The sequence below is a fragment of the Leptodactylus fuscus genome, chromosome 5 (genome assembly GCF_031893055.1).
Source record: "Leptodactylus fuscus isolate aLepFus1 chromosome 5, aLepFus1.hap2, whole genome shotgun sequence".
Classification (NCBI taxonomy): domain Eukaryota; kingdom Metazoa; phylum Chordata; class Amphibia; order Anura; family Leptodactylidae; genus Leptodactylus; species Leptodactylus fuscus.
Window position 1 is genome coordinate 180,500,280 of NC_134269.1, and position 27,667 is coordinate 180,527,946.

General features: G+C 39.7%; 1 protein-coding gene across 1 annotated transcript in view; it reads left to right on the forward strand.

Annotated features, from left to right (window-relative positions):
• LOC142203773 (A disintegrin and metalloproteinase with thrombospondin motifs 2-like) overlaps positions 1-27,667 on the forward strand; it is a 283,879-nt gene that overhangs the window by 93,633 nt on the left and 162,579 nt on the right. Inside the window, exon 4 of the mRNA XM_075274794.1 lies at positions 13,786-13,985. Coding sequence (XP_075130895.1) covers positions 13,786-13,985 — 200 coding nt within the window. The remainder of the gene's footprint in view (positions 1-13,785; positions 13,986-27,667) is intronic.

A 27,667-nucleotide genomic window follows, 5' to 3' on the forward strand; every position in this document is an offset into this window, starting at 1 on the left:
ATATGTAGAAAATCATATATCATAAACCACCGTTTTTTTTTTCAATACAAGGTGATCTAAGCAATAGATATTCCCCAAAATGGTATAACTAAAAAGTACTTCTGGCCCCGCAAAAAAAAACTCTATGCATCCCCGTACAGCTGCAGGGTCACCTGTCAATGTGGCCTTGCAGCTGTTGCAAAACTACAACTCCCATATATTAAATATTTTACCAGTTTTTGCTTCAAAATTTTTTTTCCCTATTTTCCTCCTCTAAAACCTAGGTGCGTCTTATAGTCCAGTCCGAAAAATACGGTATGTTGCAGATTTTGTTCCGTTTTTTTCAGCCAAAGCCGATTGAGCAAAAATGAGAAGTATAAGAGGCTTCGTATAGATTTCCTATTCCTTTTGTAGCCATTCTTGGCTTTGGCTCAAAAGACCGAAACAAAATCTGCAACTAAAAAAAAGCTGCATTTCTGCAACATAAGGCCTTAGCCTCAATCTTTCTATATCTAATGTGTGTTTAATGTGTTTGCACTGTGTGTGCGACGAACAGGTATAATGTTTGTATGTTAATATGTATGCACTGTTTACATACGTATTAGCATATGTTCTTATATATGTTGCATTCACATTATTTTTTAGGGTTGATTTCAGTATATTTTGCCATTAAGGCTCCCTTTATACCTATATAGAACATACCAGCATTACCATAGGTATACTTGACATGCTGCAATTTACAAAAACACAGGGGTCTCTAAAATCAAAGCTTTTCCGCTGCAGATTGGTTTTTTTGCAACGTTTGTTTGTGATTCACTACAATCCTATCCACTTTGCTTTTAATGTAAAACGTAGCGTTTTTGCAACATGGGACCCCAACTTCAAGGGGGTTTCCCATGATTGAAATGTATCACCTGTTAACATCTGACTGGTGAAGATACAACATTTGGGACCTCCATCAATCATAAGAACGAGGAAGTAGTATTAAGGCATGCACACTGCTATCCTGTTCACACTGTATGTGACTGGCCTTTAATCTCCTGTGTACGATGGCTCTTTTTCTTCTTTATACATAATCAGAAGAGTAGGTTGGGGAATGTAGACAATTTCCTAATGATTTCTCTTTAGGGGTTATGTGTTTAGTTGCATTATAAAGTGCTTTTGTTTCATGTGATGTGACTTGACCATGAGCCTCTCCCATTTGGGGTCATTTACTAAGGATAATAAGGTTCTGGGCACACGGGCGTCGAATTGTGAAGTATAAAGGACCAGCGAACCAGATTCAATGGTAAATCTGGCATTGAGGAACTGCACTCTTCTCAATAATTGGACAATACGGTTTTATTTTGTTGATAAGTTGATGAGTTCGTTGATTAATAAAACCGTATTGTCCAATTATTGAGAAGAGCGCAGTTCCTCACAATGGAGACTGCTGTGGTCCGATCTTAGACTCCGCCTCATCACAGACGAGCCTCCAGCAGAACCAGCGTTGATTGGCCGAATGCTGTGCACTGTATAGCATTCGGCCAATCAACGCTGGTCAATGCATTCCTATGAGAAAAAGTCAGCTCCTGCATATCGCAAGCTGCCAGCTCTCCAGACTAGCAAAGAAGAGCCTGCTGCAGAACCATCGCTGATTTGCTGAATGCTATACACGGTATAGCATTCGGCCTATCAATGCTGGTTCTGCAGGACAAATAAGTTCACATTAGCGCTTGCCTCCCGTCCGGAAGGAGTCCGCAGGAGGACCCCCCCAACAGAATATCAGCGCAACTGTGCAGTTAAAGCGCATGGACCCATTATAGTCTATGGGGTCCGTGCGCTTTAACTGCACAGCGCTCCTCCTAAACACTCTTCTTCTGCTACTCGTGGACCTGGTGACTCTCCTTTAGTCGAATAGTGGCTTCCCCTGAAACGAACATTTTTTTCCATAGACTGTAATGGGATTCGATATTCGATCGAGTAGTCGAATATTGAGGCTCTACTCAAAATGAATATCGAATCTAATCGTAATTATGTCCTGCCAATCTCAAATGAATATTTCCAGCAGAGTTAACACAGGATCTAACTTTCAGCAAATTGCAAAAGGAAATTCTAATAGATCTACCCTTAGGGATGGAAAAGGGGAGAATATATACAACCCAAAAGGAATAACAAAGAAACTCCTGCAGAGTCTTATCAAATGCTTTATGGGAATACTGAAATAAATACTATCCAGGCTATAGCTTTGTCTAAATATGACAGTTTTGACAGAACAAATGCAAGTGGTGCTATCAGCTAAAGCTCTATGAAATCCCAGTGACAGATGTTTATACTGTGGAGGTTTTTTACTTTGCTAATTTTATTGAGGCTCTTAGGCTTCATGCATGTGGCACTGTGCACTGTTAGCGACCCATTATATGGCAATGGCCCTATACACACGCCAGTGTTTTGCAGTCTAAGGGGGAATTCACACGTAGTAATCTGGTGCGCGATCTGGCACGTATATGTATTTTGCGGCCGCAAAATTACGGGGCACAAAATTACACGGCGTATACGCTTGTAATCAATGGGATCTTTTTGAGCGCGCAAACTCTGACATGCCATATACGTGCCAGATCGCGCGCCAGGTTACTCCGTGTGAATTCCCCCTAACTGAATGGGTCCGTGGAGGTATGTGCTGCTCAACCAAGGACCAGGCACGTACAATTTATCCTTATGAATAAAGAAGAAAACATAAGCAACAAAAGTAGGACAGCTATCGTGATAAATATCAACCAAACGAACAGTAAGAAACTACATTAGATAGACCCATCTCCTTAACAAATATAAATATAAAAATATTCTCAAAATTATTAGCAGATTAGCAAAAATATTACCAGATATACTTAGATATCCATAATGGCCTTATCAAAGACTGTCATGAGGTAAAACATAAAAGGATAGTATGTGCAAGTCCTTGACTGGTCAAGGCCACAACAGACTAAATTGGCGGCGATAATCACATTTAATGCTAAAACATTATTCTATAATATGGTTTGGGAACAAAAGACAAATGAAACACCGTAGATAAGAAAGAAGTCAAATGAGCATTATCTACAGATTTATTATTTAAGGAAGATGCAAGACACAAACTTAGGCCTGGTTCACATCTGCATCGGTAATCTGTTCGGGGGAGTCTGTATGGGGACCCTCCCGAATGGACTTCCGAACGCATGTGCAAGTGGTGTGCAGTGAGAGCACACGGACCTCATAGACTATAATGGGGTTTGTGTGCTTTCCGCACGAGTCATGCGGACAGGAAAGTAGCTCATTGAGAGCTGTGTGTGCAGTAAATGGGAAGGCCAGGACCTCCAAACAGGTCTGTAACCTAGGCAAGCAGCTGTAAACACTGAGGAGAGAGATTTAGTTGTATCTGGCAAACAGAGCAAAATCGATAAAGCAATATATTGGGTAAACCACTTTTTAGTTCATTTAAGCTTCATGTCCAAATACAATCCTTGAGATGGGAATACCCCTTTAAAATGTTTCATTTTTGATACTTTTACTATTAATTATCTTGCATTTCAAAGAATACAATATCAGTAGATTCAAGGAAAAACTGGAACATGGATTCCTAAAGGAAAAGCTTCACAATAAAGAATTTCGGGTTATCTCTGCTTCCCACAATCCAGCTGTTCCAAAATTCCTTTACAGAAAACATCTAGAGGCCAGGCATTCTTAGTCTGTGGCTTCTGCTTCATCGCCAAGACTTAATCTTAGTCCAGTTTTGTTTTTCTTCATCATATCTTGCGCATCCATTTACTCAGCCTTGCTTTTAACGCCATGTCTACACTTCTGTATTATCTCTAAAAGTATTCTGGTTTTCCAGATTTGTTTGAAAATAGCAAAAGTTTATAGTAAAATGTTTTTGTAGCACCAAATGTTATTTTTAGTATGCCTTTGCAGCCAAATGAAATAATTACAATAATAATTATTGCAAAGTCTTTGAGGGAGGGGCAGGAGGTGCTGCCAAGTGGACTCTATGCTTCAGGTCAGTGCTCTTGGCCTGTGCCCAAACTAGAGGACAGAACAGGGCAGGAAACTGGGACTTAGATGACACATTTAATAAACCAAGAAGAAATCCTAAAATAAGCCAGGAACCGCTTCAATGAAGTAAAAACAAAGCAAAATGCAAGTCAATAAGAAAGCTTGCAGTGTATGAAATGCATATACAATGACCAGAAGCAGGGCAACAATGTTTCGAATGTTTGACTTTCAGGCTCCATATCTCGCCATCTTCTTGGTTTCAAACGTGAAACTACCACCAGTGTTGAAAGACACAGTTGGATTTACAAAATACGAACAAATTAAGAAAAATTTAGGTTTTTGGGAGCAAAATAGTAACAATGTAGTTATATGACTAGAATCTGCATAACTAATCATATGCTAAATAGTTGCATAAATAGTCACGTTTATGTATGAAAGCCAAGATGATTGTCTATAAAATGATGGTAGTCTCAAGTTCAAAGCTGTAGTGGATGGGGAGATATGGAGCCTAAAAGCCAAATGTTCTAAACCTTGTTATTCTTTTGCTTATGAAGATCTTGGATTTGCTCATTTGGCAGAACATCCTTGGTCTTTATAAACTCTGCAATTATATTTTTAAATATTGTTGCAGCTGTACAGAGAGTACGTGGCTACAGAAGGGGGAGGTGGCTGTTGGTGACCGCCGGAACGTGCATACAGCTTATGCTGGTGTGAGACTAAAAGAAAACTTTTCATAGTCACAAGGTGCTGCATATAAATATACAAAAAAAGAACAAGTGAGATCCTATCATAGATTTTAGTACATGTAACGCAACTTCTATGTACTGTGTTTTAGATACTTTCTCTATTCACTTTAGTCCTGTTGTATCGATCATAGTGCTTTATATAGACGGATATCCATGGTAGGATCTCTCATGTTTTTTCACTGAGTATATTTTGGATAGCCTAAGTAGCATACAAAATGGTTATTGGTGGTGATTTTTTTTTGTGACTACAATTAAGTTACTTTTTTTTTTTTTTTATACATGTATTTATATCAGGATTTTGGAGTTGGTAGGCCAAAACATCAAATCAAACTTTTTTTTATTCCACAGCCAACTCCTTAATTTCAGTCAGAAGCTGTACAACTCCTTTACTTAAGCTAGCGACGTCCAGCATGCACGTCTTTTTCGTCCACTGGTGTCTGTTCTAAAACTAGGAATAGCTGATCAACCTCATTAAAGTTATTGGGGTCCACCGATCTCCGTATGTAACCGTTAGTTTACGCTAAATTCACACACTCACCTGTTCGTTGTTCTGGTCCATCAGGTTTTTTTTGCGTCTTTTTTTGGTTACTTTTCTAATGACAGAAAAAGTTTTGAAGGTATGAAGAGAAAAAAAATAGAGAAACAACAAGGCTATATATTGAAATATATATATTTATGAAATCAAGACTTAATTTATATATCCAAATTGCTAAGAGACCTATAAAAGTCTTTTCTATAAATAAAACATAACTTTTAATAGTGCTAAAAATGAAATGAATATAATCTATAAACAAACCCCCTCTCTATATAGCTAAGTAATATTGACTGTGTGATTTACACTCTGATAGAAGTAGCTATAAATTGCCTTAGATTCATTTACCACCCCCAAAATTCTACACAATCAGACTGATCCCGATATTTTAACTTGGGAAATGTGCTACATGGTCAGATGTAAATCCACCAAGGAAATATAATTTGTTCACTAATCTATACTCCACTGGCAACATTCTCTCAGGGGGTGCAGATATGTCACTGTGCAATTTTCAGGAACATGAGAAATCCTATTCTCTTTTCTAGTGGGAATCTCTTTGGAATGTATATTTTTATTTATTTATTTATTTATTTATTTTCCCCATTATTCCCATTAGTACTTATCCTTTCTTTTTTTTCCCCCTGTCCTCTCCTCACTCCCCTTCTGTTTATTTGTCCCAAACTCTGAAATCCCCATCTTAAAATAAATAATGGTATCTAGTGTCCTAAAGAATCAACATTACAGAATATTTCAACCCATGTATTTGGGATACATTCTAATAAAAACGGTATTCCAGTGTTCTCTGCAGCAAATAAATGCACATAGTGACATACAAAGTTGTCAGTGTCACAAATTTTTTGGGCAACTATGAAACCCATGGGTTACAACAAAATGAAAGTCCCAACTCCTTTCCCTATATTAGGTTCTTCAGGGGACCAAAAAGATGGCGATACAGTCAAGTCTGTGTCCTGATTAAAAGGTTATTCCCAGCTCGCCTGTTCACCACCTTGAAGGTTGTGTGCTCTGTTCACTTCCTGGTTTTCTCGGTAAATTGATGAGCGAAGTTTCACATGCTATCTCACAGACAAAGCCAGCTCTGCTTAGCTCTCTTCATAGCAGTACATGTTTGCAGTCAGTAATGAGGGATGGTTGTAAATAAATTAGTACAGTATCACTGGAAGATGCTTATGTAGCAGAGCTGGATTTGTTAGGTGATGAGACTCCCAAACATACATGTTACAGGACAAACAGTCAGCTTGCAATATATTCACTTTTAGGTCTATGATTGCATGCAGAGGTAACAGACTCCCTGTCTCAGCCCTTATCAGCAAAATTCAATTAGCTGACTGATAACTGGAAGAGGGAGATAAATGGCTCAGAAATACAAGCTTGCTCCTGAGTCCCAAGCACTCAGCTCCCACTCCCCTCCTGAGAGCAGGGAGCTACATCACCTGTCCTGGACAAAGATAAAGAGCTCAGAAATACAAGCTCTGAGCACTCCGCTCCCCTCCTCTCCTGAGAGCAGGGAACTAAGTCACTTGTCCTGGGTGGAGAGATAAGATCATCCCCAGGTCTGTGGTTATGGAAACACAGTGTAAACAATTAAGTGAAGAATCTCAGCAACCAAACAAAGCAGTTTTGCTTAAGCAATGTATTTAGGAAAAGTCTTAAATCCACATAAGCTAGCATTATAGATAGGATCCTTGAGATGGGACAGCCCCTTTAAGGTCCAGAACAGCAGCCTACTTTCGAGGAAGAAATCCTCTTAGTCATAGCATGATACAAACACATCAAACACACTATTTAAAACCATGTACCCCTCCCCTTATCATCACATCTTAAGTAGTATAAAGAGTGCAATGAAAAACCTGGAAATGTAACAGAAATATGTATATGTATAGAACCAAACCATAAAAGAGCCAAACATGTATATGACCGCACCAGTCTAGGCATAGGGTGCTCACCAATGGGAAAAGGATTTGTCCCATTCACTATAACTCCAAAAAAGCAGGCGACACACCAAAAATTGTGAAAAAAGTGAAGGAGCTTTATTGCCTCATACTGCGATGTTTTGGCTCATATATATATATATATATATATATATATATATATATATATGTCCACCGATCACAAATACATGAAGCTTAATGACCTAAAAATGCCCCTTATACATAATATAAATTTCATCATAATGGATAGAGAAACATCCGCATAAAAGAGAAAACATCAATATCTCATCAAAAGAATCTCAATAAAAAATTTATACATCATATCACATTGGTTTTGACATTCAAAAAAGTTTTCACTTGCCCTAGAAAAAATTTAGACCCATAAATTACTGCATATCGACAGATATCCATCTTAAACTGCCCCTACTAAATGTATCACAGCAATGATGGCACCCACACATGCATAAATGGCAAGGACTAAAAACTGATGCATACATGCAGAACTGGAACAGGGTAACAAAGACACAGTCATAACACATTTCTCAGCCAGAGTGCTGATGGCAGAGGAAGTATACCGTAGATAGATGGGGACATTTTGGTTCCGAGACTCCACCGCTGCAAGACAACAGTGCTTACTACCAAACAAGACTGTTATGAAGGGGCATTGTATTGCTCTGTCCTCTCGTGTTAAGAAAGATTCAGAAGCTTGACTCTAGGCTAGACTGCAGTCTCTGAATCCTGTATGCCCATGTGCCCAACCAAATTCACCCTCATAGACTGATGTTAGAGCTGAGGCTTTGTTCACATCTGTGTTGGATTTTACACTGATACTGGCAGATCTCATTCTAGTCTATGGTGTCCACAGATAACCACTGTTTTAACAGATGGGCTCTCCTTCGATTGGGTCTCATGGTGGCTACAAACGATGAAGAGCAGGCACAAGTGTGAGCCTAGCCTCAGGTTAAAAGTTTTCCTTCATCCCCATGTTTCAAGTAACTTATTGTGTAATATTCTTTATGTAGACACAAGGCTAACTTTGAGAGCTCCTGTTTAGAAAAATGGAGTCACTGCATTGGATAGGAAGTTAAAGGAGACTTTTGTTCATAATCTGTAATTGCATTTGAGCTAAAGGGTGTACAGGGAGATCAGGACAAACCCTCAATTATGAAAGATGTAGAAAGGTATCAACAGCCTTATGAGGTCTCTATATCGCATGTAAGTATGATCAGATGTCTGTATTGATTCCATTTGCCAGATCTTTGTTAGTATTTTATAGTCAGTGTTTATTAATTAGATAGATTTCTAATTAGAGCAATATGGAATGATCTTTGTTTTGATTGGTGATGACATTAATATAAGCCACATGGAAAGCCAAACACAAGATCTCAGCCATCTCGAATACAAGACAGGCCAGTTTTGTTGCCAACTCAGTTTTACTTTAACCCCTTCCCGCCGATGGCATTTTTTGATTTTCGTTTTTCGTTTTTGACTCCCCTCCTTCTAAACCCCATAACTTTTTTATTTCTCCGCTCCCAGAGTCATATGAGGTCTTAATTTTTGCGGGACAATTTTTTCTTCATGATGCCACCATTAATTATTCTATATAATGTACTGGGAAGCAGGAAAAAAAATTCAGAATGGGGTGGATTTGAAGAAAAAATGCATTTCTGCGACTTTCTTACGGGCTTTGGTTTTACGGCGTTCACTGTGCAGCCAAAATGACATGTCCCCTATATTCTGTGTTTCGGTACGGTTCCAGGGATACCAAATTTATATGGTTTTATTTACATTTTGACCCCTAAAAAAAATTCCAAAACGGTGTTAAAAAATTTTTTCTTCTAAAAGTCGCCATATTCCGACGGCCGTAACTTTTTTATACATAGGTCTACGGGGATGCATAGGGCGTCTTTTTTTGCGGGGCCGGGTGTACTTTTTAGTTCTACCATTTTCGGGAAATGTTATTGCTTTGATCACTTTTTATTCAAATTTTTATCAGAATTAAAACAGTGAAAAAACGGCGGTTTGGCACTTTTGACTATTTTTCCTGCTACGGCATTTACCGAACAGGAAAAATATTTTTATAGATTTGTAGAGCGGGCGATTTCAGACGCGGGGATACCTAACATGTATGTGTTTCACAGTTTTTAACTACTTTTATATCTGTTCTAGGGAAAGGGGGGTGATTTGAACTTTTAATACTTTTTATATTTTTTTATATTTTTTTTTACTTTTTTTTTTATTTTTTTTTGCATTTATTAGACCCCCTAGGGGTGTTGAACCCCAGGAGGTCTGATCACTAATGCAATGCATTACAATGCTAAAGCATTGCAATGCATTGCAAAAAAGCATCATCTCTTTTGCAGGCTGCATACACCAGCCTGCAAAAGAGAGAATTTGCAGACCGGCTGGGAGCCTTTAACAAGGCTCCTGGCTGTCATGGCAACGGGGGGTCGGCCCTGGAGCATGCTCCAGGAGCCGGCGATCCCTGCCAAAATGGCGGCGCCCATGCGCCGCCGGGAAAATGGCGCCTCCGGCGCCTTTGACAGCAGCGCCGGAGGGGTTAATGCCTCCGATCGGTCCGGGGACCGATCGGAGGCATTAGAGTCGGTTGTCTACTGCTTAAAGCAGTAGACACCCGGCGGCTATGACGGCCGCCCGGCTCCCGGGCGGTCGCCATAGTTACAGACCCGACGCGCCGTACTATTACGGCGCATGTCGGGAAGGGGTTAAAGACCTCTTTCTTTTCATTTGAAAAAAGGTTTTATAGGACACTGCCATTTGTTTAGTTCAGTGATATACTTATTATCATGAAATCAGCTCTTACCACCATTATGCAACTATTATGGGTCAAATAGGCAACTTCCTAGGCAGCCTCTATGAGTAAGTTACACGTGAACAAACAATGGGCTCCTGGAGTCAATCGCAAGATTAGTATTTGTAAAAGTAAGTCTATGAGAATGTTACAACTCCGCCTATTCCCTGTTATCTCTACTATTATTTCTTGTGACATTTCTCTTCAATGAAGATCTGTGCTGCAGATGCTTTTCTTATAAAAGCTTGGCAAAGGAATAAAAGAAAATTTATTGCTGATTTTTAGAAACACAGACTTTAGAATATTAGGACCTCTACAAGAATGTTACAGCTGACTTCTTAGTGTAGCACCCCCTGGCTGCTGATCTTCTCTCATGCGGATGCTGTACTCTTAATTCCTGCCCATAGGGTATGTGTTCCGCTTACCCAGAAGCAGTAGACCACTCAGACAACACCTTCAAAAGTTACCCTAAGTACAAATTTTGTTTATTTTAAGTAACACCATGGATTTGCACCTACTGTGTTATACTTGGTGTACTCTACTCAATGTTATGTTCTGAGCATTTCCCTTTTTCAATACTAATTGCTAAGAGGTTTTTTTACCCTATTTTTCATAAATCATTTCTACAGTTATACAAGGGGTATTCAAACTTACCCACTTCAGTATGTTCTGTTAGGTCCAGTTCAGATCTGCGTACGGGGAGTCCGTTTGGGAACCCCCGAACAGAAACCTATACGCATAGAAAAGCAGGTACTTGGGAAATCACGAGGAGCCAATAGACCTGTACCACAGGCTCATTGCCTTGGGATAATGCTGTACTCTGACCTATCCTTCAAGTCGCATGTTCAAACCCTCAACGCCTCCAACTCAAGAACATCCATCGAATCTGCTCCTTCCACACCCCAGAAACTGCAAAGATTATAGTCCATGTCCTAATAATTTTCAGCTTAGATTACTGTAACACCCTTTTCCATGGCCTCCAGCAAATACTCTTGCCCCCACCCCCCTCCAGTCCAACTTAAAATGTGCTGCTCACTTAATACACCTCTCCCCTCATTCTTCATCAGCTGCCATTCCCATTCACTGGCTACCCATTGTCCAGCGAGTAGAGTTCAAGTTCCTAACACTAACATACAAAGCCATCCACAAACTGTCCTCTCCATATATCTCTTACCTAATCTCCCGCTACCTGCCCACACGTAACCTCAGATCCTCCAAAGACCTCCTACTCTGCGCTGCTCTTATCCGCTCTTCACACAACCATCTCCAAGGTCTCTCTCGAGCATCCCCCAACTCTTGAGCAACTCTGGAACTCCTTACCAAGACACATAAAACTGTCCCCCACAATCTTTAAGAATGCCCTGAAGACTCTACTATTCAGAAAGGACAAAGATATTTTGTCACCCAGAATCAACCCAAAGACCATAACTGACATGTATAGAGAAATACTGAAATGCTACAGGAGCATCACAAACAAGTGTTTCTACTTTTGTATCTTTCTGCCTCTACTCACCCCTCTTCTTTCCCTCTTCATTTCCCTATACATATGTGTGAAATGAGTCAGGTGATCTGCAGTCCATCTCCAGACAAATATAGCAGAATTTTCTGAATGAAAGTCAGTCTAGCAGAAGGGAGGATGGAAATAGTGTGAGAAGACCAGAAAAAAAAGGCATTTTTTTTTTCTAAGACAAATCACAGATTTCTTTCAATCACTTGTATTCTTAACTTTTGCAAAATTTGTTGAAAACTTAGTGACCAAATAATGCCGTCCAGTTGCCTTGATGTACTATTATTTCCTTATTTTTGTGCTCTAGTTTTTCCATATCTATGTAAATATGTTTCTGTTGTCTGTTCTTTATGCACAGCCAAGCGACTAGTCCAATCTGCGCTACACTTGGCACTTCGCTAAATCGGGCTCTTCTGAGTATTTTAGACTGGGTTTCAACTCTTTAGGAAACATATGAGCAAAACCATACATAGCTAGAGAGTAACAGGATTATAGAAATTAGGTTCGCAAATTTGTTTAACACCCCCCCCCCCCCAGCAATTAGAATCCTTATAAAGCTTAATTTATAAAACTTAACTTCAATCAGTATCTACAAAAAAGCCTCAATATTCACATATCCAATAGAAAGAACACAGCAAAATACGACTCTACCGTGACACTGGTTATTATCAAAAACGAAAGGCATGGTCTGTCTATAAAGTAATTTGTCTTATTACCCAATTGAACCATATGACAAGTATATAACAATAAATGAAGACAATTTGAACAGTCTTACCATTGATTTGGGATTAATAGGAGGAGACTCGGGGCATATCAGGGTGACCTTACATGTCCCAGATGGTGTCCAAAGGTGGGGGTATATTGCCTTGAAGCCCATGACTGCTCCAACATCCATTCACTACTGGAACTGGTAAGACTGTTACAATTGTCTTCATTTTATTGTTGTATACTCTGATCACTAATAGAGGCTACATAGAGCAGCCTTTAATAGAAGTTAATGCCAGACAAGCTTGGGAGCCTGGCTGTGATGGCAATGAATTGTCGGCCCAGTTAATCGTAGTTGATCCTCCACAAAACAGCAGCACTTATTTGCTGCGAGGAAAATGGCTCCTTAGTTTGCTTAGATTGGTAATACCTGTGATCAGAGCGTTCACCGATCATGAGCATTAGCGCTGTGTCTTTGCTTTATACTTGCTGTATATTTTCCCCCAACATTCTGATTTTGTATCCCAACCTTTTACAGAGCACAGTATCAAATGCCTTTGAAAAGTCTAGATAAACTATATTTACAGCATTACCAAAGATCAGGTTGGAACGTGCTTCTTCATAGAAGATGATCACATTAGTCTAACAGGACTGCTCACACATACATACTAATTCCATCCTGATTGGCTGTTATAAGGTTCATTTGCCTATTTTAGGCTTTTTAAGACACCTATTCACTTCCTTCTGGAATAAGCAGGTGATATTTAATGGATAATTTACATCAACCCTCATTGCATTTTCTGTGTAAATATGGCAGAAAAAATATTTAATAGATTAGCCATTCCTCATCCTTCTCCATCATTACTCCCAGATTATTTTTGAGAGGGTGCACAGTCTAATTTTTTTTTTTATTTGTGATTTTTGCTTTCCTCTCTCTCAATCTTTGCTGCCTTTTATGTTTTACACATCTTGTTTTTATCTTTTAACCACTTCGTTCCTACTTTTATAGTTTTACCACTTTTTTTCTCATTTATCGCACAGAACGGTGGTTTTCTTTTGTTTGAACATGTTCACTAAGAAGTGTAAATGTTTCCAGTAAGATTTATACCGCTGATGCTGCAGTTGTCTCTGCTAAAATTTGGTGGCCTCTTTAAAGGGCTTGAGAAGCCAACACACTTTCCTCATGAGCCTCCAATGATGTTTCACAAAGTAATACATTGTCCCTGTGGTGTAGCTTCCAGTAATTGTTTACTGCTTTCTGCTGCTTACACAGATGCTACAGAATGTTTAAGGTGGAGTTCCACCTTGTTGAATTGTTTCAAAGGCAGAACAGCTTATTCTTACAATTCAATAAAGGTGTTTTTCTTATTATATCAGAATGGCTTAAAACCGCAAAGAATGTTCTGGCCATGAGCAGCACCTCTTTTAAACCACTATATAGGTTAATAAAACGAGGGACCACCACATTAAGAACATGCATAAAGGGACTAATTGGTTAAATTACAGTTGAAACATGCATTGACATTAAGCATTTTGTTTGCTTTCAGAACCTGGATATCTTGGAAGTAATATTTTGGACAATATTGCTAACGGTATTGAAAATCGAATCAACCGCACTCAAAGACGACGTAGACATGCAAGTGAGGATGATTACAACATTGAAGTTCTGCTTGGAGTTGATGATTCAGTTGTCCGATTTCATGGAAAAGAATATGTGCAGAAATATCTTCTGACACTGTTAAATATTGTGAGTGATTTATTTTTTAATATAATTTGTTATACAGGAATTCAAGCTGAGTTTTCATCATCTCTCCCAGCTCCATATGTTTGCATACCTCAATAGGCATCACTCCACTGAATTTGGAGTAGTTATTTATTTATGTTTTGGTGCACCGATTTCCCCCCCCCCCCCCCTTTAGCACTCACCATTTCTGAGTGATTCGTGCTGTTGGCTTTAACACTCAGTATGCTGAGTAGGCTCTCTACTGTCAGGTAGGTGGACCCAGTGTGTCTGTTCCAGCCCAAGCCCACCTACCTAACAGCCTAAATAGCATATCATGTTCTAATACCTGTAACTTTTTCATATTTCCATGTATGGAGCTGGTTGTGGTGTCTTTTTATGCGGGACAAGATGACGTTTCTATTGATACCATTTGGGGAAAGATCCGATGGTTTGATCACTTTTTATTCAATTTTTTATAGGAGGCAAAGTGTTGAAAAAAACGCTTTTTGGCTGTTTTTATTTTTTTTGCCGCTACGCCGTTCGCAGTACGGGATAAATGTTTTAATATTCTAATAGTTCAGGCATTTTGGAGCGCAGGGATACCTAATATGTTTATGTTTAATGTTCTTTAATTACTTTTATAGCTGATCTAGGGAAAGGGGGGTGATTTGAACTTTTATATTTTTTTTATTTTTTTAATACTTTTAAAAACTTTTTTTTTTCTTCTGTTACATTTATGATCAGACCCCTTAGGTACCTTGAAACCTAGGGAGTCTGATCGCTCATACTATTCACTGCAATACTACAGTACTGCAGTGAATAGCAGAATCGCAGGACTTCTATTAGAGGCTGCCTCTGGCATCGTCTAATAGATCTAGTGCAGAGACAAGCCTGGAAGCCTTCAATAGGCTTCCGGCTGTCATAGCAACCGATCACCGCCCTCTTGTGACGTTCAGGAGGGCGGCGATCGGCGAAACATGGCGGCGCCCATGCCGCCGGCGCCGTTTACACACTGCGGTCACGTTTGACCGCAGTGTGTAAAGGGTTAACAGCAGCGATCGGCTCGGGCACCGACCGCTGCTGTTAGTGGCAGGTCCTGGCTGTATTATACAGCCGGCATCTGCCGTGTATGGAGCGAGCTCAGCGTGTGAGCTCGCTCCATACATTCCCATGCGACCCATGACGTACAGTTACGTCAAGGGTCGCTAAGGGGTTAAAGGGGGTTCTCCCATCTCAACCTTTCAGCCAGGCTGTATGCAGTGTCTGCTTCTCACTTCCTGTATTTCTCTCCCCCTCCTCCCTCCTGCCGAATGGGACAAACACCACTTCTGCAAGTCAGAAAATCTGCAGATTCTTGTACAGAACTGACGCCGAACAGACTTGGCTTTATCAGCAAAGTGCAATTAGCTGAACGGATTGTAGGACAAGTGATGTCTCTTATCTCCCATGTCTGTGGTTATAGCAACACTGTGTAAACAATGGAAGGAATAAACTCACATACCAGGCAAACAAAGCAGAATTTCTAAAGCAATATATTTAGGAAAAGGCTTCAATTTACAAGCTACCAATATAGATAGGATCCTTGAGATGGGACAACCCCTTTAATTCATATCAGATATACTGATTCTAAAGCCTTATGCACACAAGTGAGTGTGCAAGCCAAGGGGGTTCAGATTTTTAATGGAAGGCATTCAGATGACATTTGGATGATATCTGAGTGCCTTCAATCCTCTCTGTTCCGCTTTGTTCCGTTGTCGCAAAGGACATGTTCAATATTACAAGGCTCAGAGCATCAGAACCCAGAAGTCAGATGACTGTAATGCAGCTGTATTATTTGGTCTATATTATGGCCAATCCTATCCCAACTAAAGCTTTGTTGGCTAAAACTTACAAAACCATACAATGTTGCTAGTACAAATTGTTCGACCTACAGCCGGGATGGAATGGGTGGCTGTGCTAAAATACAGAAGCATTACAATTATCTAAGGCTAGGTTCACATCTGCATTGGAGTCTCCATATGAGACTCCACCGCAGATTCTGCTTAAAGTCGGCGGAGAGAAAAGTCCTGCAAGGAGGACTTTTCTCTCTGCTAGTTTCAGTATAAAATCAGCAGAAACCCGGCAGACCCCATTACAGTCTATGGAGTCCATTGGTTTCTATACGTAACCGCTTTTTACGACATATTTTCTGTCTTTCGGGTCCTCATGCGGACAAGAAGACCTGAAACCAGAATGCTAGTGTGAACCTAGTATTAACATGGCTGAACATCCTCCTAACCAATTATTGCCTCCTTTGACAGAAACATGACTATAAAAAAGAGTCTATACAGTGTTTGTTGTTTGTTACCATAATGCTATAGAGGGCCACTATAAGAGCAGTAGCAATGAACTGATTTTAGGTTTTAGTTGAAAATATTCTATTTTCTACTTAGTACCAGCCGGAGGATTTAGGTGGCTGTCTTCTGACAATGCAGTTTAATGTCTTTGACATTGTTGGTCATAACGCTCATGTTAAATGTAGCAAAAGATGATTAGGTGTCATCTATACAAAACGCAATGTTTCCTGCATAGTGTTGTACATGTGTAACCAGACATTGCACAATAAACAAGAGCCAATACCCTCCTGCAGAATCTGCAATAATAATGACTGCAGGTATTTTACCTCTTTGCCATGATCAATAGAGACCAAGCATCTAAGTCATTGATAGATAAAAACAGTATTGTACAAGTAATTAAAGGGGCTCTATCACTAGGGAAAGTCATTTTTAACTAATCACATCCTTGCATAGCCTTTAGAAAGTCTATTCCACGCCTACCTTGAGTATGTAAATTGCCTCAGTGGTTTCTGAATAAGTCCATTTTTATTCATATGCTAATTAGTCTGGTGCACGATACATCGTGCGCACCTCTCCCTGTTGTTTTCTATGGGAGACTGCTGCTGATGATGATGACTCAGCTTCCTCTTTGCCTCACACACATAGGAGACTAGCTGGTACCCGCGACTTCGTCTGCAGTGATTGTAGAAGTGGGTATATACAGGCGCGGGTAAGGTTTTCATACTGTCTATAAGGTATGGGATATCAAATGTAACTTTGTATCTTGTTTTTGCTGTAATTCAGAGAATACGTGAGACTTTTTTGTTTTGAAGTTACTTTGTATTTGAGCTGCTATATATACGGTGTTGTGAGAAACTTTACATAGTGACTTTGGGACAGAGGTATTTGAAGTTAACCCCTTCCCGTCGATGGCATTTTTTGATTTTGGTTTTTCATTTGTGACTCCCCTCCTTCTAAACCCCATAACTTTTTTTATTTCTCCGCTCCCAGAGCCATATGAGGTCTTAATTTTTCTTGGGACAAATTTTTCTTCATGATGCCACCATTAATTATTCTATATAATGTACTGGGAAGCAGGGAAAAAATTCTGAATGGGGTGGATTTGACAAAAAAATGCATTTCTGCGACTTTCTTAGGGGCTTTGGTTTTACGGCGTTCACTGTGCAACCAAAATGACATGTCCCCTGTATTCTGTGTTTCGTTACGATTCCGGGGATACCAAATTTATATGGTTTTATTTACATTTTGACCCCTTAAAAACAAATCCACAATTGTTAATTGTTAGTCCATTTTTATTCATATGCTAATTAGTCTGGTGCACGATACATCGTGCGCACCTCTCCCTGTTGTTTTCTATGGGAGACTGCTGCTGCTGATGATGACTCAGCTTCCTCTTTGCCTCACACACATAGGAGACTAGCTGGTACCCGCGACTTCGTCTGCAGTGATTGTAGAAGTGGGTATATACAGGCGCGGGTAAGGTTTTCGTACTGTCTATAAGGTATGGGATATCAAATGTAACTTTGTATCTTGTTTTTGCTGTAATTCAGAGAATACGTGAGACTTTTTTGTTTTGAAGTTACTTTGTATTTGAGCTTCTTAGGGGCTTTGGTTTTACGGCGTTCACTGTGCAACCAAAATGACATGTCCCCTGTATTCTGTGTTTCGTTACGATTCCGGGGATACCAAATTTATATGGTTTTATTTACATTTTGACCCCTTAAAAAAATCCAAAACTGTGTTAAAACATTTTTTTTTTTTTTTTAAAAGTCGTCATATTCCGACAGCCGTAACTTTTTTTATACGTCCGTGTACGGGGATATATAGGGTGTCTTTTTTTGCGGGGTCGGGTGTACTTTTTAGTTCTACCATTTTTGGGAAATGTTATTGCTTTGATCACTTTTTATTCAAATTTTTATCAGAATCAAAAGAGTGAAAAAACGGCGGTTTGGCACTTTTGACCATTTTTCCCGCTACGGCGTTTACCGAACAGGAAAAATATTTGTATAGCTTTGTAGAGTGGGCGATTTTGGACGCGGGGATACCTAATATGTATGTGTTTCACAGTTTTTAACTACTTTTATATGTGTTCTAGGGAAAGGGGGGTGATTTGAATTTTTAATCCTTTTTATTTGTTTTTATATTTTTTTTACTTTTTTTTTAAACTTTTTTTTTTTGCATTTATTAGACTTCCTAGGGGTATTGACATGGGTGGGTGGTATCACGGATTGTCAGATCGGTGGGGGTCGGCAAACATGGCTGCTCCGGAGCGTTAAAGAGAGCCTCCTGGAGTATCGTTAAGGTGAGGGGCAAAGTGGTAAAGTATATGTATATGAGATTGTGTGGGGTTAGGGGCTAGGCTGCAGAGGGAAATATGAATTTTGTGGCTTGCTATGGTCCAAAGTGTGTGAGATTGCAGAGATGGTGGTGTGAGTTTGGGTTTTGTGGGGGTCCTGGCACAAACGTATGTGCGCTGTTGTGACGAAAAGTAGCCTATTGCGCAATCGAGTGTAGTGACTATGTTTGTGGAAAATTTCAGCCAAATCGGTCGAGCGGGTTTTGCGTGATTGAGGAACAAACATCCAAACACACAAACCCACAAACATCCAAACTCACAAACTTTCACATTTATAATATTAATAGGATAATAGAAGAGAGGGGGGTTGCTGGGAACTTTCTGTACTGGCTGGAAGCTCATTAGCATATGAATAAAAACAGACTTTTCTCACTGATAGAGCCCCTTTAAACAAGTGCATAGTGAAATCCCACAGTATGAATAAGAAAAAAAAATAAAAAAAATAAATAGTACCAATGAGAATGTCACATGTCTCAAATAATAAACCCGAGTGTCCTCCAGTATGTTGATAGAACCATTAGACAGTTGAATGAGCGGTTGAAAAAACATCGGTCAAATGTTATAAATGGTTTTGAAAAACTGTGTGTCTCGTCATGCGGCTAGATATCACAATAAAGATTTGGGTGGCACCCATTGACTGGATACCCCCTGGGGCTGCAGACAGAATATCTGCCCTGAACAAAAGGGAGATGTTCTGGATCTACAAATTAAATACACTACATCCAGCAGGCCTAAATGTAGCTTTGGAAGATTTTTTTAAGAGATATTCATTTTAAAATATTTATTTTAAAAAATATTTATTTTCAAAATATTCAAAAGTAAAGATTTTTTTTAACCATGTTTATTATACATTAAACATTATTTATATGTCAGCTTTATGGCCCCTATTAATATTAATCTTACATTTGCTATGAAGTAACTAGCCTTATCATTTACCAGTATTTATTGCAATTTGACCTCTTGTCTTTGTTCCTATATTACTTTTAGCCCACAAGAGTGTAACTCTTTATTTTTGTTACGTTCCATTCCATTTTTTCACTTTATATGGTGCCCTGTGAGTAGCACCGCACCTCCCATGAGGCGACCTGAAGCGACCGCTTCAGGCGGCGCTATGCCAGGGTCCCGGGGGGGAGAAGCATTTTTGCTTACCTAAGTCAGTCCAGGACAAGCTGTCCTGGACTGCCTTAGTGTCACTGTCTCGGCAGCCTGGCACGGGAAGCGAGTGGTGGATTGGGGAGGCCCTGCTCCAGCGGCCTCCCCTCACGCTCAGGCAGAGAGCAGGTCCTCTCCCTGCCTGCTAACGCCGCTCCGCCACACCCCCTTCGCTCCACCCCGCCTCCTTCACTTCACCCCATCCCCTCCGCTCTACCCCCTCCTCCGGGGGGGGGGGGGGGGGCGACTTTCTGTCGTCCGCCTCGGGCGGCAAAAAAAGTAGGTTCACCCCTGCCTGTGAGCATAGTGACCTTTCTTGACTGTCACACATGCGCAATGCGGCTTGCGTTCTACGGCAGAATAGACATAGACCATAGACAAAGCAGACATGCGCATCTGGACCTGCGCTCCATGTTGGAACGCAGAACATTGGGCGGTACACATGGGAAAGGAAGCGGAAGCTTTGTCATCCCTTTAGCTTTGAAGCGGCAGCATTTAAATAGGAAAGAAATCTTATGGACTGCTTCTAAATCCCTGCTGACATTGCCTGGCAAGAAAGTAAGACTTGGGAGACAGAGCTATTTGGGCCCCTTTATTCTTTGACTCCGGTCCTTCGGGGATATTTGTTTTTGATACGGAGTGTGGTGTTTACTCCTAGGAGGGTTTTTATATTCAGCCAATTGACTTTCATTTATTTTTTGGTGTGAGTAATAACTTTTTAAAAATCCTTTATCAGAGAACGGTTTTGGTTATGGTTTATTTTTTCATAGCCATGGTTTGTTTGTTTGTTATGGTTTATGTCATACTAATTTATGCAAATTATGTAAAAATATGCAGAACATATGCGGATATGGTTTGATTGTTGTTATGATTTTGTTATCACTAATGGTATTCCCATGTTTTATTTATGATATGCTGAATTTTATTGTCTTTTTACTTTGGTTACTAGTTGATGCACTTGAGAAAGAGCTGTGTATTGCCCGAAACGTGGTGTATCCGTTAGCGTTGTTCCTGTTCATTTCCAATAAACTTCTTCTACTTTGACCTGAGAGCGCTGTCATCACGGCTCCCCTCTCCCTTCATTTTATGTGCGGGTGTTCTTTGGATAACCGGTGTAGGCAAGACGTGCTGCTCCCTCCACCTGTCTACTTGTGTTAAACTCGGTACGTGGTTGTGGACATATATTCACAACCTCAACAGGTGAAAGGCCATTTGGTCAATCACTACACATTTTTTGTGATTTTTCCTATTGAGTATATAATTCACTACACTATAAGGTTTGCTCGGTGTCTGCTGTGTTCTCTTTGAAATAATAAATCCGCACACATCGCTGTTTACATGCAAATTAGGATTTCTTCAGTTTATGTCTTTTGCATCCATTAAGCACTTCCATTTAACGGATGCAAAAACGGGCGCAAACATATGCAAGCAGATGGTCCTCCGTTTACATTAAAAAAAAAAAACGTTTCCGTTTCTTTTATTCTTTTATTTTTTTGAAGCACACACAAACTTAGTATATCATACTTTTGTGTTTGTCAAAAATGGGTCAGTTTTTTTTTTTTTAGTTTGAACATTGGTCTCTCTGTAAACTCACTGCCACCCGTTAAATGGATTTGCTAGTCAGATGTAGAAAAAATAATCTCAATGGAGCCTTAAAAGTTATGTCTCTTAGAAAAAGGCTTTAAAAAAATAAATCATGATTTAATCCCTTCCTGACATCCGCCGTACTAGTAAAAAAGTACGGCTAAACTTTAAAAAAAAAAGTTTAATTTTTTTTTTAAATATTAATAGTTCAAATCAGCTCCTTTCCCTAGAACACATATAAAAGTACTGAAATACTGTGAAACACATTAGGTATCCCTGTGTCTGAAATGTTAATTTTTTTTCTTATTATTTAAAGTACCTAAACATAAAAGCATATAAATTTGCGATCGTTGTAATTGCACTGACGCACAAAATAAAGTTAGGGTGAGTTAGTGAGTTAGGGTGGGTTCACACTACCATTGGATGTCCGTTCTGATAGTCTCCGTTAAAGAATAAAAACGGACACCTATTGCAACAGACGTTTATGGACACTAACTGGATCGGTTAAAAAAACCGGATACATTAGTATGAGTTAATGTGCTCATTTTTATACTGTCTTTTTTTTTTTGTTTCTAATTTCTGAGCATGAGCAGAAAAAAAAACGACAGTAATAATGGACCATATAACAGACTCCTGTTATCCATAGACTATAATGTTAAAAAAAATAACAACGCTTGATGTCCGTAATGAAATCGTTATTCACAGACTCAAAAGTCCTGAATGCAAAAAATAGTACCCATTTACACAAAATCAGTCACATGTCTGCTAATGGTCAGATCTGTGTCGGTTCTGCTAATGTCCGTTGCTAAAATCTTGTAACTGACAAAAGCAATGGTCACCAGCGGTAGTGTGAATGACCCCTTAGTAATACCAAAAGGGAAACAACATATAATACACAAAGGCAAAGTTGCATTACCTCAAAATGGTACTAATAAAAACTTCATCCCAGAAAAAAAAGCCCTCAAACATTTCTTTCAACGGCCCTCATAAAAACAGCAACACAAAAAAATTATTTAACAAAAAATACTTTTGTTATTTTATGAAAGTAGTAAAGCGTCAATGAAACTATTATAAAACAGTATCAACGTAATCCTATTGGGCCACTGCATGAAACTAACATATAACTATTATAGAGTAAATAACAAATATACAACTCCCCCCCCCAAAAAAAAAAAAAACAAAACAAAAAACAAAACAAACCAAAAGCCCAAAACAAAACAAAAACAAATAAAAAACCCTCACGTAAGACTTCAGATGGAAAAATAAATATCCCCTACGAAAACTAAACAAAATGGGACTAGAGCAACATTTAATTGGGAAAAAAAATTTAAATTTTTAATTTTCATGACTAAATTTTAATTCTTTGAAACACCTGTGGTGGTCAAAATGATCACTACACTCCTAGATAAATTTGTATATAGTTTCCAAAATGGGGCACTATTTGGAGTTTCCCACTGTATTGGTTCTGTAAGAGCTCTGCAAACCTGAAAACCCTTAGGGTAAGTTCACACGGGCCTCAGGTTCCGGACCAAAATACGGGTAGCTGCTACTGGATGCCAGTACAGTGCACCGGCATCCATTCGCATACTCTGCTCCGAATTAGGCCCAAATGAAAGGGCTTAGTCGGGAGGGAGTGTCTTCAGGCGAGGCGAATCCACCTGAAAGAATGAGCATCTCTCTTCCCGGAAAAAAGAACTAATCGACTTCCATTGATTTCAATGGGAGCCGTCTTTTTGGTCAAGATTTTGAGGTGGATACGGCCTAAAAATCCTGACCAAGTGACCAAAAAACCCCGTGTGAACTTACTCTTTAAAGTAAAATCTGCCCTTCAAAAGCCAAATGACACTCTTTACCTTCTGTGCCCCTCTGTGTGCCCAAACAGCAGTTTACAACCATATTTGAGGTAGGACTGTACTCATTACTTAAAAATCTGGTGGGTGGGTTGTATCTCTTTTCGTATTAACCACAATGAACAACACTTGTAGGTGAAGCCTAGCTGCCTCTTTAAACCTGAGATTGTGCCTGAAAAACATCCTAATAAAATCAATTTCTGTGAAACTCCTAAAAAGTTAGTTTCTATACGCAATTTTAAATACTTTCGAGGGGTGCAGTTTATAAAATGGTATAATGTATTGCAGGTATAAAATATATGCCAAAAAAACAAGTGCATTTCAATAAATTAGAATATCAAAGTTTTTTGTTTTTTTTGTAATTCAATTGAAAAAGTGAAACACATGTTATATTGAGTCATTGCAAACAGAGTGAACTTTTTCAAGTGTTTTTTTCTGTTAATGTTGATGATTAGGGCTTACAGCCAAGGACATTATCTCAGAAAATAAGAATATTATACCTTAACCACATAGAGAATCTAATAGGGTATTGTCAAGAAGAAGATGAGACAGCAGACCCATCAATACAGATGAGCTGAAGGCTGCTATCAAAGCAACCTGGGCTTCCATAACTTATGGTAACTATTTTCTCTAAATTTAGGTTTACTTTTTCATTAAAAAAAAAAAAAAAAAAAAAGTAAAACATATCAGCCAATTTATCGCAAACATAAAGTATAATGAGTCACCAAAAAAACCCAAAAAACTTTCTCAGAATCATTTGGATAAGTTAAAGCATTCCAAAGTTGTTACATGTCCAAAGTGAAACATGCCAGATTGGGAATATTAGGCTGTGTCAAGGCCAAAAGTGGCTGCAATGTCAAGAGGTTAATGGGCACATTGACTCACTTTGGCAGGGATGTCAGATCTTGGACCAAAATCCTTTGAGCGTCCTAACCAAAAGACAAGGAATTCAGTACTTTGTTTTACTGAGCTGGAGAAGGCCACAATGACTCTTTACTCTGAGGACTACCTACACGGGTCCCATGTGCAGAACGTGGCAGGTCTTACAGTACTTGTAGAAGCACTAAACACGTTTCTTATATCAGAAAATATTCGCTTTGGAAGATATTTTAGATCTGTGTAAGAGAAGAAAATGTTCCTGCCAATGGAATGTGATGGTGGTTGGCCCACAAATTGTCCCAGGTCTTTCAGGTGATATAATTGTTAATAAAAGAATATAAATAACTACTGTCCATCTCGCCTTTTTGTTGCATTGTCCGGAACCATATATGAATCACGACTCAGGAAATGTATGAAAAATATGTATATATTTATTTAGAATACAAAAATATAAAAACGAGCAACCTGAAACAGAAGCTAGGAAATTCTTTCTGTCGATGATTAAAGGTCTTGGAGAGCAGAAACACATGAATTGAATTCCCTTGCCTCTCCTTGAGAATGCCTGTTTTTACTTTTTTGTATTTTCTATAAATCTTTTATTTTTCATACATTTCTTGAGTGCTGTTCTAGATATACCTCTTATTATACTTGTTTATTAGTTTGGACACCAGAACCACGCACAGATCAGCTGTTGCAGCAGCCTTTAAGTGCGAGAAACTGCTAGTGGATGGGCAAAGTGCAGAGAGGCAATTCCCTAGAAGCATCGGAGGTTGGGGGTGCTGCACTGCTCCTATTACATATGTAGGAGTAGTATTGTATATGCTCTCCATCCACAAGCAGCTTGCAGTACCCACAGGTTGCTACAACAGCTGATTTGTGTGGGATCGTACCCCTAGAGATGATATTCTAATGTCCTATCCCATGGAAAGGTCATCTGTATGATAAATAACTTTGGAGCCAGATATCCCCTTTTAATATAAGACTTATCTAATAATATCTAATAATATTTATCTAATATAAAGATTGAGAATCCTCAGTAGTTGATACTTTTTTTAATGGCTAACAAAAAAATGATGATGGATTACAAGCTTTTGGAACTGTTAGGTCCCTTCATCAGGCATTGTATAACACCAGGGGTGCTCACACTTGTACAAGGGTTGAGCTACTTATAAATTGACCAAGTCAAAATGATCTACTGTGTAGGCGGGGCCCACAAGTCTAGCAAGGCTGGGCGGGGCTTAATAAGTCTAAGGGGCGGGGTCTGCTCTGATGCAGACGTTCTGATTGGCTCAGAGCTCACATGGCACTGCCCGGGCACCCAGCACAGAGCCAACACCACTGCCAGTAATGCCGGTGCCCGCAGAACAGACCCCAGCCTGGAAGGCTCCTGCCTGGAGACTGGAGAGCGGGGAGCGCGTCATCCCCCGGAGCTGCTGCTGCTTCTGTCCCATGTGTCTCGGCGGCGGAGCGGAGGGAAGTCAGCAGCAGCAGCTCCGGGGCATGATGCGCTCTCCAGTCTGACACGGAAACTAGGCGGGGCTGCGGACCAGGCCCCGCCCACACAGCAGACCGCACCTGCAATGAATGCTTCTGGCTGTGTCAGGCGATCGACCCATACTTCCTTCGCGATCGACCAGTAGATCGCGATCGACATATTGAGCACCCCTGTATAACATAATATCTGAAGGCAAGCACATTTATACAGGAATAGAGTGTTTCGTGCACAATTGATGGAAAGCAGGACATGCAAATAAATAGATAAGTTAAAATATATATATCAGTTCACAGGAAGGCTCTCTGAGTTTTTATGGTCCCTTTGATTAGTGACGTGGTGTCTAGTTGTTGCAAAACGACATAAAACCATGTGACAGATTTAACCCCCCTTAGAGTGTGTCAAAGGTCGTCATGAGTTTATACTCCCACACTCTTCTATCGTTTTTGCTTTTGAAATTTCCTCTTACTACTAGGATCTTCATGTCATTGGTGGTATTATGATTTTGATTGCAGAAGTGTTTTGGCACAGGGAGGTCCCTTCTCTGCTCTGTAATCGTGTGGCGGTGTGAGTTCATCGGCATCATAAGTGTTTGTCCCGTCTCGCCTACATAAAGACCCCAATGGGACAGACACTCAGGATGGAGTGGAGACTAAGGTTATAAACATGCTGCAAGGTTTTGGAGGGTCTGTAAATCTGATCCAATATGCAGGTATCGTGACCAGACAAAATAAAGGTGGTCAGATTACATTAGACAAGAGTATAAGGTCTTGGAAACAAGCAGTTAAAACTGTTAAGGAGTAGAGGTGAGCAAACCTGGGCATCCACTCGAAGTCTTGTAGTCCTCTGTTCTCCTGTTCGGGGATTTGTCTGACATCACATGGCCTAGGATCACTGATCTGACCTGTGATTGGGCCTCAGCAGTCACATGTGGCACGTCAATGTCCAGATTTATGCTTTGCAATTGCAGATATGTTGTATTGGATTTGAGGGCTTTACAAACTTTCGACACCATTGTATCTCCTTTGTCTACTTGTTGAAACCAGAAGGAAATCGATGTCTTTGGGAATTTGGCCACATAATTTAATAAGATACACTGCACACATCTTTCATTGTTGCACCATTGCTGTCTGGGCGGAGCTTCACCTCCTCCCCAATGCAGTGCTTATATGCACATGAATGTGTGTGTGCTCATGTCTCAGATGACAGGCGCCTGTACCCATAGGCTGTTGTTACTGCAGATCTCCTGAAGAGCTGATGGCCATAGGTGGAGGTAGGACAGCATTTTGGTAAGAATATTGAAGTTTGTTTTGTTTTCACATTGTCGATGTTCCTGGATTGGCTTCTACTTACTTACATATCCTCTTTACCAGAATCTGGCGACATCTGTTATTTTTTGAGGCTTCCGGTTATTGATTCCTACTGTGGAAACTGGGAAGGAACTTATTACGGGGGTAGACCTGTTACTATAGTTACAAACATACTTTTGTAGTATTAGCTACTTATTCAATTATTGTCCTAGTAAAATGTCAGAGCTGAATTTCTCTATACTGTTACTAAACGTCAAATGAAGATCTGCTTTATGTGAGAAACTTAGGAGACAGATGGTATATATTAGCTCGTATATCATAGTGTTTATTACCCCAGCAGGTATTGCTTAGCAGTGATGCTTTATTACATTATATAGACTATAGTTTGCTATGACTTGGCTCCTTATTCATTGTATCAAGACAGGTCATAAAACAAACTAACATTTAAACTCCTCTATTAAACAGGGTGTGTTTTGTAATAAAAATTATAAATTTAGTTTTTTAGGCACGTCACAGATTTGTGACATATAGCTCCGACTTCAGCCTCCTCCATGTGCCACAATGTATGCATACTATGGTGTACGACCTCAAGCTGGGGGGTAGACTTGTTGGTTTTCTCTTCGTAGACTGATTTGTTAGATACCTAATCTGTAGCACTGGATGCTCCATCCCCACGAGCGTGAGTGTGATATCACCGAGGCTATTAAAGCATAACCAGATGTACTTTATTTATACCCATTTGGGGAA